This window comes from Garra rufa, chromosome 19 (genome assembly GCF_049309525.1).
Source record: "Garra rufa chromosome 19, GarRuf1.0, whole genome shotgun sequence".
NCBI lineage: Eukaryota > Metazoa > Chordata > Actinopteri > Cypriniformes > Cyprinidae > Garra > Garra rufa.
The window spans coordinates 30,108,890-30,121,131 of NC_133379.1; the positions used below are offsets into that span (position 1 = coordinate 30,108,890).

Below are 12,242 nucleotides of genomic sequence, written 5' to 3' on the forward strand. Positions count from 1 at the left end.
CCAGAACCTGCTCTGGTCCATGAGTCCTCTCCAGAACCTGCTCTGGTCCATGAGTCCTCTCCAGAACCTACTCTGGTCCATGAGTCCGCTTCAGATAATGCTCCGGTCCACAAGTCCACTCCAGAGCCTGCTTCAATCCATATACTGTAGTAAGTCCGCTCCAGAGCCCGCTCCAGTGTCCGCTCAAACCCCAGAGCTCAGTCCTGTATTGGTGCCTGTCTGTGAGCTCCTTACCCAACTTTACGTGAACCCACTTTTAGTGCTTGTCTGTCTGCTGTTTCCTTATAGATGCACTTGCCTTGGTTTCCTAGTTGCCTTGGTTTAGCTCTGTGTTTCGTTGTGTAACCATGTTTGTTTGCACTCTTTGTCAATAAATCCTCCTAGCATTACAGGAGCAGTTTCGTTGTCACTCCAGTCTCAGTGCAGCCTTGGAAAAAACGGGAGAGAGGGAAAAGCATCTACAGACAGATACCATATTAATCTTTTTATATTTGGTTTGTTGCATTATATAGTCTCCGGTATGTCTTGTGTATCTGACAGCTCACGTCTTAACAAGTTCTTGCGGGAGAGATACCTCAATCTTCCCCAGGGAGACTACTGTCAAGTCACTTACGTCTGGATCGCTTATTGTGGAGTGGACTTAAGTTACAAGACTCGAACCATGGACTCTGAACCAAAAACCATAGCAGGTACTAGAGAAATACCTGCATGATATATGCTTTGGTTTTTCTTGTGTTTATCATGCTTAATGCTTTTTAAAACATGTTTAGCAGATATACCAGAATGGGATATTAGTGGGCAAACTGAATCAACCAGCACTGAGATGCTACTGATTCCAGTCTGCATGTTCAAGGACCCGTTCCTTTTGCACCCTAACAAACTGGTCCTTTGTGAGGTGCTCAAGCACACCCGGGAACCTGCAGGTATTGTAAAGAATTATCAAGCTCTTAGGTGATCATTAATACCCAGTGGTAACCACCAAAAATTGTTAGAATGTTCAGAAGAATAAAGTTATGTCAGTTCTAGGAGAAGTTAACAGCTCACCACTCACAGACCACTCATTTCAGAATTTAAACAGTGGGAAATATGCTTATGCAGTGGTTGTATAACAAGTTTAGTTAGCGATTATATAGAGTCATCAACATTGTCTTGCCTCTTTTGAAGCTGCAGTAGAAAAGACTATGTATTGTCTTTAATCCACTATACTGACTGTAGAGATCAATTACGCTAGATTCACTATTTAGATGCGTTCACAACACGCATGCAGGCAAATCTGAAAAAATATCTCACTTGTTTCTGATTTAGGAATAATATGAGGCTATACTGTTTAAATGATTTTTTAAATATAAATTTAAAAATTTAAAATAGGCCTTGTTTATGAAAACTGGCTATTTAAGTTTCCTGCAACATTTATAAATGTTTAAAGTTGAGTGCTATTAGTCCAGTTCTGTAAGGTCAATTGCAGTCGTTTTTTTTTTTTTTCAAGAAGTCATTTTTATTGAAGTCCTCTTTTTTTTTTAAATAGTATGAGGTGAAAATGTTCAGTAGAACAGTTTAAACTCCATGTGGCTCAACTTATCCTCTCACAAGTTGTGTCAAGAGACCATGAATATGGAAAGGCATGTTTTGAAAGTAGTTTATTTTAGATTCAAAGTAATAATTATCAAAGATGCACTACATCCTGAAATTTATGTACATACTGTATTTATGTTGGACTTATCACAGTCATGTGCTCACTTTAAACACACCATCAGTTAAACTGGCACAACTCAAGAACAAACACAAACGTTGTCAACATTCTTGCCCTGGAAATCCTGGTTCAGTTTGACCAACCACAAACTCAGTGGCATTGTTTACATTCAGTGCTACCAATATGCCGATTGTTGACGCATCATGAAAACACTTTATAGACCGTCCCATTTAACAATGCTCAGTCGGATATTCAGTGAATACAGTCTTTGAATTGGGATATAACTTGTATGTAAATATTGTAAAATTGCTCAACTACCCAAATCCTTTTCCACATTTATTTCTTAGAATCGAACCACCGTAACAGCTGTAACAAGATAATGGAGAAGGTCAAAGAGCTTCATCCTTGGTTTGGAATGGAGCAGGAATATACTCTCCTAGGAGTGGATGGACACCCTTTTGGCTGGCCCACACATGGATTGCCCAAACCACAAGGTTATCTAAACATTATCATGAGTTGTTAAATACACAGTCTAAGATGAGGGTGCAACATTAAGCATAAATAGTAGACAGTAATAATCTATTTCCTCTGTACACATATGGACACCTAACCATTACACCAACAAAGTGTGTTTTAAATACATAGACATTCAATACTTATGCAATGGAATCATTTACGTCTTTTATTTGTAATAAATTTGCTTTTCCATTATGGTGTATGAACTGTAGATTGATGTGGGGAATAAATAATTAAAAGCAGTATAACATAAGGCAGCAACATAAAATGTAAAAAAAAAAAAAACATGAAGGGGTATGAATACTTTCGCAAGGCACTGCAATACACAGTAGACAAATACAGTCTGTGTAAATAATGCTGTTGGTGTACTAGGTGTCTTTGTGGCTTATGTACAAATGTACAACTTAAATATTGTGTCTATAATTTTTTTTTTTTTAACCATGAATTTTTTGTGTCTTTCAGGCCAATATTACCGCTGTGTTGGTGCTGACAGAGCCTTTGGCAGAGACATTATGGAGTGTCATTATAAAGCCTGTCTGTATGCTGGCATCAAAATCAGTGGCACCAACCCAGAAGTCATGCCCTCTCAGGTAAATAATAAAGCATTGGATAATTATGGGAACTATTATTTACTCTTCCTCTTAAAGGAACACTCCACTTTTTTTGGAAATAGGCTCATTCTCCAACTCCCCCCGAGTTAATAAATTGATTTTTACCGTTTTGAAATCCATTCAGCCGTTCTCCTGTTCTGGCGATATCACTTTTAGCATAGCTTAGCATAAATCATTGAATCCTATTAGACCAGTAGCATCGCGTTCAAAAATGACCAACAAGTTTCCATATTTGTTGCATTTAAAACTTGACTCTACTGTAGTTATATCGTGTACTAAGACCAGCGGAAATGTAAAGCTGCGGTTTTCTAGGCCGATAAGATTAGGAACTACACTCCCATTCCGGCGTAACAGTCAAGGAAGTTTGCTGCCCTAACATGGCCGAAGGAGGCGCAGTAATATCACACAGCGCCTGAAATTAGATCCCAGCTAGGTAACTTCCAATGTGACCGGTGCTAAGTTTGTGTAATTCCGGTTGTTGCAGCTGTCAGAGTTGCAGCTGGTAAATTGTTAGTGGCTGGATTTACCTGTGTGTGATTAGCTATGGTTATGTGCATTGTAAGGGGCTGTGATAGTAAGTCGAAGACGTACTCTACTACCATGTTTCATAGAATTCCCACGAAAAAAAAAGCAATTCCGACTAATGAATCAATGACTGGCTGCTCTGAACATGGATCTCAAAACACCGTTAGAAAAGATCAAGAAATGGCATGTTTGCTCCGAGGATTTTGAACCAGATGACTGTTTGGATAGTTTTACCGGTACTACAGCACGGCGTCTAAAGGACACGGCGATCCCAACAATCTTCAAACTAACGTTACAGACAGGACAACGAGGAGCATCGCCCATGGCTGTAAGTGTAACATGATTAATTGCTATTGTTGGCTAACGTTACCTGTGAAATGCAAACCCTGAAGAGTAGTTTTGGGGGAACAGTTGGCCTAGTATTTGCTATGACCAAATTCCATGTGTGATTGCAAAAGAAAGTTATTGCGAACAGTCGGTGGTGTTTTAAAGTCAGTTTTGAGTAAAAGTGTACATCATGAATATAAGCCTGAAAATGCAAACTGACAGTATGCATTTAAAATCTTTATATTATATATTGTAGTGGTTGCAGGATTAACTTACTCTTGCGACAGCTGGCCATTAGGTCCACTCGGCGTGTGACGTTTTTTCTAGTTTATTTTGTCAAACCGGAAAAAAAAATCTACTACTGCAGGATGCAGCATTGCATCCAAGTCCTCGGATGTTGCGACATGCCACTTCCTCATCAGGTAGATCCACCCTTGCCATCGATGGCAATACCTGGTCCCACTCGCGACAACACAGGCACTCACTTTCAGTTGGCATGGGTTGGCAAGCCCCACCAGCTCGAATCTGCTCTCCTCATCCCTTCTGTCCCTGGCAGTTCAGACACACTTTCTTGTCTTTCGCGTTCCAAAACCTTAGCTTCGGTGAATTCTGGTTCAAATTGATACGGTTCAGGATCTGCACCAAAGTAAATATCTTCTAAATCGTCTCTCACAAATGTCTCCATGGCGAGGAACGCTGCCTGTGCTGTGCATGCACGTTGGATATGTTGACGGAAGTAAACATTTGCACATGTGCTGTGTGATATTACTGCGCCTGCTTCGGTCATATTACGGCAGCAAACTTCCTTGACTATTACGCCGGAATGGGAGTGTAGTTCCTAATCTTATCGGCCTAGAAAACCGCAGCTTTACATTTCTGCTGGTCTTAGTACGCGATATAACTACAGAAGAGTCAAGTTTTAAATAGGACAAATATCTAAACTCGTTGATCATTTTTGAACGCGATGCTACTGGTCTAATAGGATTCAATGATTTATGCTAAGCTATGCTAAAAGTGATATCGCCAGAACAGGAGAACGGCTGAATGAATTTCAAAACGGTAAAAATCACCTTATTAACTCGGGGGGAGTTGAAGAATGAGCCTATTTCCAAAAAAAGTGGAGTGTTCCTTTAAGTGCGTCTGCATAATACATTATTGTATCAGTGTTAAAAAAGACAGTCTGGATACTTTTCTCTCTCTGCAGTGGGAGTACCAGGTGGGTCCGTGTGAAGGAATTGAGATGGGAGATCATCTATGGATGGCACGTTTCCTGCTACACAGGGTGTGTGAAGACTTTGGAGTGGTGGCCACCCTGGATCCAAAACCCATGACAGGAGATTGGAACGGAGCCGGCTGCCACATCAATGTGAGCACAGTGCAAATGAGAGCGGAAGGAGGAATTGAGTATGTAATTGCATACACACACTAGTAAAGGAAAAGCTAAATTTATGTTGTTGTGTTTTGCAATGACATCTGACCTCCATCATCCTCCTCTCTACATCAGGCACATTGAAAAAGCCATTGAGAAACTGAAAAAGCGTCATACAGAGCATATTCGTGTCTACGACCCAAACGGTGGTGAGGACAACAAGCGGAGACTTACAGGTTCTGAACTGTCCCCCAGCATCCATGATTTCTCAGCAGGTGTTGCTAACCGCATGGTCAGCATTCGTATCCCCTGTCGGGTAGCTCAGAACAAATGTGGTTACTTTGAGGACCGCCGTCCTGCCGCAAACTGTGACCCATATGTTGTGACCTGTGCAATGGCACGCACATGCATGCTGGAAGAGGAGGAAGAATTGAAATAATGGAATTATGAAAACAAATAATGGTTGTTAAGAAGAAATGAATACCAATTTGCATACTTATCATGGTTCCTTAAATGTAAATGTAATGTAATACAAATTAATAAAATAACCATCAATAGAAAAGCAATATATACAGTAATATTTTAAACCAATTATATCACTGTTGACTATCCGTAACGCAGAATTAACCTTTCCACCTTATTTTACCAGTAAATTTTATGGGTCTGGCTTCAGCTATTTTTATCTGTACAAAATGAATTTGCTAATTTTTCTGCATGATATTGCAATCTGGTGTGTCTTACCATATTATTTTAATATATTATCTTATGAACACACTGGTTTCTAGTGCAAACAGTTTACTGCACGTTGTTATTTTTCTCTTAAGTGTTGCCCATAGGCTTACTTCTGCGTTCAAGAATAAGGTGGGCTATATGTGAAACGTCCGATTCATTAGAAGAAAAACTAAGTGTAGTAGTTTTTTGTAATCTTGTAAAATTATCGAGCAATATCAGGAATTTGTGTAATTTGTGACCTACACAGATTATTATTATGATTGCTGTTCTTTTGGGTGTCCATAAGGGGGCGTAATAGCCAAGTGTTTAAAACTCAGGTGACGCTTTGAAAGTAAGTGTTATTGATTTCTCACTATTGTTTGAAATAATGTACTTGTTTTTTACTCAGATGTTTTAAAAACTTGATTTTAGTAGTCATTATCTTAGTCTTGTGTTCCAGCTAAAATATCTAAACATCCATAAAACAAGATATATTGTATTTATTACAGAATATAATTTACATATGCTATTAAGAGTTTTTTTTTCCTTCAAAATAGACAATTTAATGTATTTTGCCTTATTCCATTGGAAGACTTGCTTGTTTAAATATCATCAAATGCTTTATTTTTATTTTATTACAGCTATTCTTGTAGTGAAACTTAAGGATCTGTCAGTAGATGTTGATAATAAATCATATTAGATGCTTATGTTGGTTACTATCACTGACTGTCTACCGCTTTCACACAAGTGTATTAGAGCAAAGAGCAATTTGACATGATTCTTTTAAATCTCCTGAGTGACGTTAATAAAATTGTTATGTTTCTGTTATGTCCTAATTGAATTCGGACTACATACACAAAGCAGACCTCTCAGGGAAAAAAATGCTGATGTCAGCAGGTACAGGAGATGAGTTTAAAGTGGCTTCTTTTTTCAGCGCAGGAGTGAGTTCAGTCCCCATCATGAGGTGAATTTATTATTCCCAGAACAATGGCAGAAGGGATGTCTGTTCAGTTTTATCAATGCTTGTGTCGCCAGACAGATGAAGTTATTGCTGATTTTCTACACCAGCTTGGTGCTGTCTGCACATTTACATCACAGCAGTATGTGGGTCAATGACGTGACACTCATTTTTTACTTTAGTTATTCATACAATGTATTTCTTGAATACACTTCATCTATAATGGACATGTTTTTAAATTCTGAATTAATTTTGAGCTGCTTCAAAAATCAAAAATATGCCTCATGCTATAGTCTTAAAAAAAGTCTAATTAGTTGGGCATGATCTTGAATTTAATTATTATTATTTTAATAATTAATATTTATAATGTTATACACTATTTTAAAATACAGTTTTTTTAATTATGTGTATATATGTATTCTATATAATGATAATTTATATACATACAGTACCAGCCAAAAGTTTTTCAACAGTAGGATTTTTAATGTTTTTTAAAGAAGTCTCTTCTGCTCACCAAGCCTGCATTTATTTGATCAAAAGTACAGCAAAACAGTCAATTTTAAACATATTTTTACGATTTAAAATAACTGTTTTCTATTTTAATATATTTTAAAATGTCATTTGTTCCTGTGATTTCAAAGCTGAATTTTTTTGCATCATTACTCCAGTCATATGATCCTTCAGAAATCATTCTAATATTCTGATTTGCAGCTCAAAAAACATGTATTATTATGTAGAAAACAGCTGAGTAGAATTTTTTCAGGTTTCTTTGATGAATAGAAAGTTCAGAAGAACAGCATTTATCCGAAATAGAAATCTGTTGTAACATTAAAAATGTCTGTCTTTATTATTACTTTGGATCAATTTTAAAGCATTCTTGCTTAATAAAAGTAGTAATTTCTATAATTTCTTTCCCAAATAATAATAATAATAATAAATACTGACTCCATGCTTTTAGTGCATGGTCTTAGAAAAGCATTTTATTTTAGATAAATGCTGATCTTTCGATCTTTCTATTCATCAGAGAATCCTGAAAATGTACTAAACTGTTTTAAATATTAATAATAAATGTTTCTTAAACAGCAAATCAGCATATTAGAATGATTTCTGAAGGATCATGTGACACTGAATACTGGAGTAATAACGCAGAAAATTTAGCTTTGATCACAGGAATAAATTACATCTTAAAATATATTCAAATAAAAAGCAGCTATTTTAAGTTGTAAAAATATTTCACAATATTACTGCTTTTGCTGTATTTTTGGATCAAATAAATGCAGGCTTGGTGAGCGGAAGATACTTCTTAAAAAAAACCCATTTGATTCAGTATTAATACTGGCAAATCAAAATTATTAAATATATATATGAAATTAAAATCCTTACAGTAATGAATTCTTTTGGAGTGCATGGCAGTCTTTCATGAAATTAATGCAATTGAAAGACTATTGTAAGAATGTTTATAAGCATTCAAAGGGAACGATGAGAACATTATGTCATCAATACGATTATTTGAAACAACCGTGGGATCATAAAAAGCAGAGAGAGTCTGACTGACTATCCCGATGACGTCAGCGTCCGTGGATGGGCGGAGAGATGAGAGCCGCAGGTGGGACGTGAAACTGGCCGCTTTTACCCGTTAGTTTTACCGACGATCTCATTTTCCGTGAGTGCTCGAGTGGTGCTTCTAAACGACATGGGGAAGCTTCAGGAATTCGAGATTACTTTCACTAATAACAAAGTGGTCTACAACCCCGGCGAATCCATATCAGGAACTGTGAGAATTAAAACAAGCCACTCCTTACAGTTTAAAGGTAAGCGACGCTGTGTATCTTACATATGCTTACAATAGGAAAAATGATTTGCGTGGACAGCACAGCTGGAAAGCTTCGGGGTTTTCCCCGTTATAGTAAAAATAGGGTGTTAAAATAATACATGTCAACATGGACGTGTTGCTGTATGAACGTACGTGTTGCATGTTTGCATGCTGATATTCAGCATCCGCTGCTGCTTCCTTTCATATACAGTGCAGTGCTGGTTCATATATTATGGGAAATAAGATGTGATCGGAAGGCATTAACGTCTAGACTGTTAATGAACGTTAGTGTATGATACATCCTGTTTCTCGTATGCTGCTGCTGGTTTTCGGTTCGATTGCACAATCACACCCGAGCTGCTTCTTGATCGTTGAAGCACGTTGTTGTATATCGTGTGTTTTCCAACCAGTGTTGCCAGATTGGAAATGTCCAAGTATCGTACCAGAAACTCTAAATTATCGTATTTGGGAGAAAATTATCGTATTTGAGTCAAACGTTCAAAATAAAGATATTTATCTAGATGTTACAGCTATTTATCCTTTTCAGCACTCATTTTCTATACCTTATTGCAATGCTAAACTAATTATCTTACCCGAGTCAAACGTTCAAAATACAGCTATTAATCTAGATGTTACAACTATTTATCCTTTTCAGCACTCCTTTTCTATACTTTATTGTTAAACTAATAACCTCAGTTTTGAAACAACTGACTTAAGTGCGACAGGAACGTTAACTTGTGCTCGTGAGAGAGAGCCGTTCTCCACGATGATATTGGTTGAGAAGACGTAAGAACGGATGAAAGACATGCGTAACGCCACGTTCACGTCTCCTCACAATCATGCAGGTAGACGTAGGATCCACACAGCTAGATCTTTGAGAATAGAAGCTCTATAATTACAACGACCATGGTGTCACAAAATTCTGAAATTATCGTACATTGTGGTATTATTGATCGTACATCGTACAGAGGTCAAAATTATGGTACAAATACGATAATTATCGTACGTCTGGCAACACTGTTTCCAACAAGCGTGTTTTGATGTTTGTCAACACTTGATTTCCATTCTTAACGTCCAGAAACGAGCGTACCTTCAGAACTGATATCATAGCGTCCATCTAGGACGCGTTCTCGCGTTTAAAACGGCTAAAGCAACGCGTATTAAAACGCGACGCGCGTTTGGTGTCCATACTCTAACCAAAAACGCTTGAACGACTGCTAAACATGTGCTTCAAAAAGTTAATTGAATTGTGCTAGAGGTTTGGTTATACTAATTAACATCATTCAAATTAATAAATATGTGTTGAGATTTGACAAGTCGTCATAAATGTGCGATGCGTTCAATGACATACAGCGGCTCAAGGTTTTAAATTTCTGTCAGGCTAAAATCTTCATCGTCTTTATTGGTAACGTTTAGTAAACGCTTAGTTTCCTGTCAGATATCTTTTGGATTAAATGTTTTGTGATATGTAAATCAATTATAGAGTATATACCACAGCCTATTTATGTTTTGATACACAAAAGTGGCCCACACAACAATGTTCTACAGTTTACAAGCATTTATTTAACACTCTCTGACTAATTTATAGAGTAACTTTTGTTGTTATCTAAACGAAAATGGGGTTTAAGCGTTGTATAATAATGAAATTAATTTATAATGTATAAATCTATAGTGTTTTCATGACGCGTCATCAATCGGCCATATTGGCAGTACTGAAGGTAAACAATGCCACTGAACCGAACGGAACTCCCACATATTGCTGATTATTTCTGCTGAAAATGGTCAATTATTATCATGTTTTGAGCTGTACTAACTGGTCGGACTGGGAAAACATTTGTTGTATAGGCCAAAAGTTATAACAAATCAAGGAGAAGAGTGTCTGAGGAAACTAGGCATTTGTGGTTGACCAAACTGAACCAGGATTTCCAGGGCAAGAAACTTGACAACATTTGTGTTTGTTCTGTTCATTTCCAGTCATGTAGGTGAAATATTAGGATAATATATTACTTAACACTGCTTTTACATATCTTTACCACCTTTATTATCTTTAGTTTGTCAAAATATTGCACCCTTTCCTGTTTACAAAATCTGTCTATATGATTTAGGAGCTTCCACACATTTTTTCCATGGTTTATGTTGCCTTCATGTGCTATCGTAATTATGGTAAATACCAAAATCCGACATCGAAATTGCACATGAACACCCACTCACGTTGTAATTTCCACTGGAAAGCTCGAAATTTTTTATGATACCCGAGTTGCTGAGATGGGATAAACTTTGACCTTTCAAGCAACGAAACTATACTGAATGGTAAACATTGCATGATGTTAAAAGTTAAAAAAACTTATATAGGCTATATAAAATATATATACTTATATAGGCTTATATAAAAACTTACATAGGCTAGCTAAAACAGAACCATTAGTTAGTATTGTCTTTAAAAAAAACTGTACTATTCATGATCAATAAGATATACAGCCTATCATTTATCGTTTGCGTTTTGATGCATCCTCTTCTTCCTGTAGCAGATGCATTAGGGAGTTTATAACCGTTTTAAAACTTTTACCCAAATAACATGTGAGGACAAATTCCGAGTCCGCCATGTTTCTCTTCACTACGACAATAAAAGCACCTGAACACGACACACTGGTAATTTCCACTTCACGAGTGGAAAGCATCATCTTTCCCATATCACATGAAGGCAGCATTAGACAGCATAAATTAGCAGTACATTGTATTCAGTAGTACATTTACCATGCAATTAATGCTGTTGTTTACATCCGAGTATCTCTAATATGGCCGCGCATCCGGGTAATCATGAGTGCAAAATCCTGTTTTTAATGGTTGTAATGGTTTTTAGAGTGGAAATTCCATTAGAATTTCTGTGATGCTTTCTATTGTTTTTCAGCAGGGTTTACTTAGGAGCCTTATTAACTTTTAAAGCCTTAACAAGAGGGTAAAGACCCAGTTGCAACAACTCCCTCAAGTTAACAAAACGTCTAAAAGAGAAGTTGTGAGGAAATCAACACCTCGGGCACCCCACTCCCCACTAACCACAATTTTGCATATTGCTGGTCATTGGGGAAAGTGATAAGAAAGTAGGTTAGACAAGGTGCTTTTCACGCTGTGTGAATGTGTACAAAGAATGCATTGTAAGTGTTTTCATTAAACTGTTGGGTTTTAGTGTGTAGGCGAAACTCACAGACTGACACACAAGAGAGAGAGAGAAAGATAGAGATTGCGATGAACCATCTCTATAAGCTAATTTTCCTTTCCGCTGTTTCTCTTACTGGTTCCATTCACACTTGAGAGCGGTCTGATGCATGAAGTTCTTGTGCTTTTTGACTCAACTCAAGGACCCACCCTTATTGTGACACTTATGAAAAATTATCAACGCTCTGTGGTCATGTTTCTGTTCCTTTTAGTTGTTCCTGTCAAGAGTGAGAAGGCGCCTTTTTTGCGTCCGATTCACGCTGTGGATTGGCAAAATTTGTTTGGCCTGCTGTAGTGTTTATCAGTGGAATGCGTGACAGATGACACCACTGTTATACTAGATAATAAGGTCATGTGACCAATGTGGTTAGTCATTCTTTGCTGACACTTTAATTCATTAGGTCTTCCTGCATTTCCAATGTTAGTACTTTGGGAATTGGCTTGGAGCACCCTTCACCTTGACTTAATGTGGAAAAAGCTCCTCTAATGTGGCAGACATTTTGCATTAG

The 12,242-nt window shown here is 37.3% G+C and overlaps 2 protein-coding genes across 3 annotated transcripts in view; both read left to right on the forward strand.

Moving 5' to 3' along the window:
• Window positions 1-520: 520 nt before the first annotated feature.
• Window positions 521-5,477, forward strand: LOC141292534 (glutamine synthetase-like). 2 transcript variants are annotated; one of them, XM_073824564.1, is made up of 6 exons: window positions 521-689; window positions 774-923; window positions 2,026-2,184; window positions 2,669-2,796; window positions 4,874-5,073; window positions 5,174-5,477. In XM_073824564.1, the coding sequence occupies exons 1-6, from the start codon at window positions 521-523 to the stop codon at window positions 5,475-5,477; spliced, it is 1,110 nt and encodes a 369-aa protein (XP_073680665.1). The 2 variants fall into 2 exon arrangements, with proteins under 2 accessions (XP_073680665.1, XP_073680666.1); XM_073824565.1 differs by having other exon boundaries at window positions 2,038-2,184.
• Window positions 5,478-8,325: 2,848 nt separating this feature from the next.
• arrdc1b (arrestin domain containing 1b) overlaps window positions 8,326-12,242 on the forward strand; it is a 46,575-nt gene continuing 42,658 nt past the window's right edge. Inside the window, exon 1 of the mRNA XM_073824937.1 lies at window positions 8,326-8,518. Within this exon, the coding sequence (XP_073681038.1) occupies window positions 8,401-8,518 (118 nt within the window). The 5' untranslated portion in view covers window positions 8,326-8,400. The remainder of the gene's footprint in view (window positions 8,519-12,242) is intronic.